Source organism: Fukomys damarensis, unplaced genomic scaffold (assembly GCF_012274545.1).
Source record: "Fukomys damarensis isolate Sample0158 unplaced genomic scaffold, DMR_v1.0_HiC HiC_scaffold_39, whole genome shotgun sequence".
NCBI classification, from domain to species: domain Eukaryota; kingdom Metazoa; phylum Chordata; class Mammalia; order Rodentia; family Bathyergidae; genus Fukomys; species Fukomys damarensis.
Genome location: NW_022900951.1, coordinates 11,090,408 through 11,096,407, shown reverse-complemented (window position 1 = coordinate 11,096,407; position 6,000 = coordinate 11,090,408). Strand labels below are relative to the sequence as shown.

At 36.2% G+C, this 6,000-nt stretch overlaps 1 protein-coding gene across 3 annotated transcripts in view; it reads right to left on the bottom strand.

The window, feature by feature from the left end:
• Positions 1-430: 430 nt before the first annotated feature.
• The window catches only part of Glra2 (glycine receptor alpha 2), a 204,452-nt gene continuing 198,882 nt past the window's right edge, over positions 431-6,000 (bottom strand). For all 3 annotated transcript variants that reach the window (XM_033760532.1, XM_033760530.1, XM_033760531.1), the window contains exon 10: positions 431-1,931. In XM_033760532.1, coding sequence (XP_033616423.1) covers positions 1,653-1,931 — 279 coding nt within the window. In that variant the 3' untranslated portion in view covers positions 431-1,652. The remainder of the gene's footprint in view (positions 1,932-6,000) is intronic.

Sequence of the window (6,000 nt, the reverse complement as noted above, 5' to 3'; positions counted from 1 at the left end):
CTTTTCACCTTAAAATTTTACTGTTCCTCAGTGCCTTGGGAACTTTTTTGTGTCCCATACAAAGCACTCAGTTCTAGATTCTGCTCACAATGGCTACTGTTGCTACTGTTTTCATATTTCTACAATAAGGATAACATAGCTTTTCTTTCTTAATGTGATTACTATAACCATTGATAACAGAGAAGCTGTATAGGTATTTTATGGAAATTTATGTGGAACACCAAATACAAAAATAGAAGTTATTGGGCCAGGGATTAAGCTTAGTGGCACCATGCCTGCCTTACAAGTGCAAGGTCCTGAGTTTAATCCCTAGTAACAAAAACAAAAAACAAAAAAACAACAACAAAAAAGCAAAAAGAAGTTATCATTGTCCTCTAAAAGATTTACATCAAAATACAAATATGGAGACTGTAAAGAAGTTTGTGGCACACTTAGCTTTATTGAAATTGAACAAATGCTTTTTTAAATAACCGCTTTTACAGCACATGTAAAATTTAATTATTTTCTTATATTTTTACAGATTGTATTTTATCTGAGTAAGCAAAAATACGTCTTTTATTTTCTTACTTAAAACGTGTAGCCAGAATTTAAACCACGTAGCTCTGATACCAAAAAGGCAACGGGTTATGAAAGTCACAGTACAATTTTAAAATTCCTTAAGTTAATCAAAGATATTTAAAATGATATTCACTTAGATTAACAGTAGAAATCATGAGTCAGTCAACATTAGGACTAGAAGTTACATCTACAATGAGAGCAGAAATGGGAAATTCAAGCTAATCTGAGCCACACCATTCAGGACACACCATCTCTATAAATACGGTTGCTGAGTGGCTGCAGTGGCTAAGTCACACTTGGGCACTTCAAGTCACACATAAACATAGCAAAAAAAATATTTTCACTGACTTGGATCTAAAATAAAATTATCATTTTTTACGAGGGTATATTATTTGATAATATCAAATAATTACACAATACACAGTTTAAACCCCAAAATTACAACTAGGAAAGAAAAATAATATCAAAGTGCACACCTACATAGACAGTAAAGTAGAAATCTGTTCTTTGTCATTGGTGTTTTTGTTGTTTTCTGGATAAGTAGAAATATTTTACGACTCACAAAAAGATTCCTTAGGTGAAACACTAATTACAGACATTGTAAGGAACATAGCTTAGGAGGCTTGTTTTAAAAACGAGGCAGCGTTTTCCTTAAAAGTTTGGTCCTCAACTCACTACAGACTAGTCACTATGTCAGATGGCAAGCATTTTCAGGTTTTGCATGTGTGTGAATTTTAAGCTTACTTTTCGGTACCAGAATTAGTCAAAACCAAACCAAACCAAAAGATAATCAGCCCTTGAGAACTTGACCCTGCATATCACGTCTGATTGATGTGTCATCTTAAATAACAATGCTATAGACTATAGATGGGAATTATGCTCACGTGATTCTTCAACATCTTATTTTTGTGCAAACAGTTTTTTCATTGCCCACGCAACTTTTTTCATGTAGGTGCCAGGAAGCCCACCCTCATGGTCCTCCCCTCCCCCCTCCCTCAGTCTTTTCCTCTGTCAAAGTGATATAAAGACAATTTCACTGTGTATTTACAAGCACAACACTTAGGCAAGAAGGTTCCAGCATCTGTAGGGCACATCTATTTCTTGTGGACATCTTCATGCCGAATGATCTTGTATGTGATCCAGTAAAAGATGTTGAATATGAGGAAGGCCAGTGGGAAAGCAGCTCGAGATATCGTGTCAATTCTTTTTGCCCGGTCCACAAACTTCTTCTTGATGACATCGGCATCTTTTGGGGGTTGTGGAGGTGGGTTGGCAGGTGTGGCCTTGACAGCTGTTGCATCTTTCACTTGGAGGCAGTGACCCATCCCGTAACCACTGAAATTAAAACGACTTTCACGAGTCGCATCTTCTTCCTGGCAGAATAAACATAGGAAGCACAAGTTACTTGTCAGTCAAGTTCAGTGGAAAATGTTTAAAATTCTTCAGAAATAAAAGGATAAATCACAGTGAACTATTAATTTAGGAGGCGTTTGGGCTGGGGATTTCCTTTTCCAGTTCAACTCAGTTATTCATGGAACAAATATAGTTCATTAACCTCTCAACCTGATAATGGTAAGAATAATGACTGTGATCATTTTAATTAATTACCAAATATAAACACTATGCCGTATTTTAGTATTGACTTCCCCAAAATCTAGTTTATTGATCCATAAATTTGAATAGACTGTTTTACAGCTAGTTCTCCAAATTCCAATATTACACTGCAAATCAATGAAGAGTATTATTCATTTATTCTTTTGTTCTTCCATTCATTAAAAAAAAATTTCGGAGCCTCTCCTATGAACCTGGCTCTGAGTGAGGAACTTTTGGTATCATGGCCCATCTACAGCCCAGTTTCTCCATTAACTTTGGCTTTAATAGTCATATTAGATCTAAGATGAGACCCTCACATATACAACCCTTACCCCCTTCAGCACTGTAGTTCATTTCAGTTATATAGCAGAGATTAAATATTTGTTATTTGGTGTGAATATTTCTACCGTGGCCAATTTTTCCAGTGTTGATTTTTAACATTGATTCTTTGGCCAGTAAATCATCTCTATCATATTTAAATATATATATCACTTCAGCTGATGTCAGCAATATTTTGTTTTGATCATTTCTTCATTAATTAGGTAAAATACTGAAAATTGTATTTATTCTTGGTGTAAAGAGCAAATAGCCTTAGAGACAAATATATGGGGCCTGGGTGTGTGGTTGAGTTAAAAGGGGTTGAAAGGCTGGGATTCCAACGACCTGCTTAATACTAACAGCCCCAGATAGCTATTGATTGGATTATCTTCTTTTGTAACTAGATCACTGCCTTTGATAATACTGTACAATCCCTGCAGTACTCTTTATCTTGTGAGATAATAATAATTATTATGAGATAGTTAGAGACCTTCAGGCACAAAGGGCACTTAACTGCTGAGCCCCAACTCAGGACCTGTTTACCCACTGAAAGTATGGTGTGTACTCTTCCCTACCCTATCACTCTTTCAGACAATCCTGTTGACCTCAGTAACCAGGTGCATTATTACAGCCAGGATGACTTTGCCATAGTATCTCCAAGAATTAACTTGATGAGAAAGTAAAACTACTGGGGATCATTGCAGAGGGGCAGAGGACAAACAGGCTTGTGGGCCCGTAATCTGTTACTCATTAAATGCATGATTTGTTTTCCCTCAAAGCTGCTTTTGCTAAACAAAACAAACAATTTCACTTGGATATACAGGTGCATGATAAGTAAAAACTGAATGATATCTCTGTATTTTGTATCTGTTTCCCTTATTACCTTAAAATTTTGGGTCAGATCCTTGCTCAGCTCTTCATAGAGGCTTTTTAATCACTAAAGGAGTGTCTGTTTAAAAATTGTTGCAAGGTTTATTAGTCCTAAATTTATCTAACCTATCTCACTCCCTATGAGACTAAGGACATCAAAATAAAATATTTGCAGAGATATTCAGATACCAGAGTTTATGACATTTTGTTCCACACCCCCTGGAATAGACACCTAAAAGTCTCCAGTTATTGCATTGAACCTATAGTAACTTTGGATTCTAGTAATGCCTCCACAAGAGTGAGACTAACCTCTTTCCCCTAAATAGGAATGGTTGTTTCTGGCTACTGAATTGCCCCTCAAGCCCTAAGGATTTCTCCGAGCTGTAAAACCAGAACTGAGATGATAATGAACTAGACCCTAGCCCAACACAGCATCCTACAAAACCATTCCCTTTTCCTTTGTTAACAGGCCAGTTTGGCTTTCTTTGTCAAGACTGTGCTCTCTTTAGCTCCCCAAGCCAAAGTCTTCCCATTTTTATCTTACTTTCCAATTAAAGCTTTTGTCTGTAAATCCACTCTATTGCTTTGGCTTTGATTTCCATTATCACTGAAGCAAGAACTTGGATTACGTAGTGACATTTATGTTTCCCAAAATACAAGAAAAATTTATATGAATTGTATTTCATCAGGGGTAACTGCATGTTGGTAGAGCCTTCAGCCATATACAAAAGCTATACCAAATGGAGAACTTTTTTTTCCTCTTTGATTTTATTGGTACTTTTTAGGTATACAGTACAGTTACATTCATCATTTGGATCTTGTGCCTTTACATGACAGCTCTTGGTTCTCATTTTTTTCCCCATACCCCTGCCCTCCCTTCACCCCTCCACCCTTCCCTATTTACAAACACTTTGTTTCCATTTTTTCATATTTTTTGTTCCTTCTTCCCTTTCCCCTACCCTTCCCACTTCCCCTGCACCTTTAACCCTTTTCTTCCTATTTCACATTGTCAATTATACCATTTGGATCTTATTTACACTTTTAGTTTTTCACAACAGAAAAACTATTCAGCATTTATACATGTGTGTCCTATTTATTTCACTTAAAGAGTATGGCCTCAATATGCATCCATTTTCCTATGAATGACTCTAGTTTCTCAATCTTTATGGCTAAGTAGTGCTCCCCAAATGGAGAACTTTTAGCATAATGTGAGTCAGTTTATTTGTAACCCAAAAGGCATGGAAAAGACAAACTGTACCTTATGTATTGAAATGAGTTTTAGAAGGCCAACTTGAGAGTGAGAGAGTGTGTGGCTTAAAGAGAAGTGCAAGGACTTCAGAATGGTGTGATTAGATTATAGTATATGTGCTGAGATGGGTGACTGCATAAGCCAAGAGGAGGACAGTTTGGCTTCCTTGTGACTCATTTAACTAGATTAGTACCCAGGTGCTACTTCCTTCTGTGCTAAAATATGTCAAGAAGCTAACAAAGAATATTCAGTCTGACATTTGAATATTTCCATCCATGCAGCTATGTAAACTCAATTATGAAGACTTAAGTTGGACTCAGATTTAAATATTAAATCTTTTTTTTCTTTTCCTTAAAATGTAAATGATGTATTTTATGGACACAAAAGTTTCAAATAAGGGAAGTTTTTAAAAATCTGCAATTAATGGATATATTAATCATTATAGTATTAGCATAAACATTTGAATACCTATTTAGTAATTAACAAGCAAGGAAACACATTAGTTGTAAGGAGAAAGGCCTTTGCTTTCACTTGGGTTGTAAACAGTCTCGAACTTTCTAACTACTATAAATTGGTAATTAGGTACCAACCAATGTGTAAATGAAGTAGAAATGGTGTCAGTTTGTTTAGCAAAGACTAATCTAGACTGGCTGATAAGTTCTGTCGACTTCAGGGAAACTACTTTCAGGGATTTCATACCAAAGATGTCAAGGGTGCCCTAGAGCTGTTGGTTTCAGCTTGGTTGCTGAAAACATTTTATTTTTTTTTTATTATTATTATTATTGGTTTTTTGAGACAGGGTCTCGCTATGTAGTTGAGACTGACCTGGAACTCACTATGTAGCCCAGGCTGGTCTCGAACTCACAGTGATCCTCCTGCCTCAGCCTCCCTCCCGAGTGCTGGGATTATAGGTGTGCACCACCATGTCCGGTGAGACATTTTAAAAGTATATGTATGTTGATCCTTTCTCCCAGCCCCTTTCAGATCAACTGAATCAGAATCAGGTATACTTGAATTTAAGATCGATATTTTTAAAAATCAATGACTTTAATGTAAAAAGTTGGAAACCAGTGGCCTTCACAAGTTCCAATGTCCATCTCTAAAAGGCAAACATATTCTACATTGTTAAGTGTAAAATTACTTTTCAAATGAAAACAGCCCCTCAAAATATATTGCTGTTGAAGACATTGACATAGGAAAATACTTTATGAACAAATCCTCAGTAGCACGGGAACTAGCAGAAAGAATCAACACATGGTATCTCATCTTATTAAAAAGCTTCTGCACTGCAAAAGAAACCATCAACAGAACTAAGAGATAGCCTACATTGTGGGAAAAAAATTTTACCAGCTGCTCCTCAGACAAAGGACTTTTATCTACAATATATAAAGAACTCAAAACAATCAGCCCCC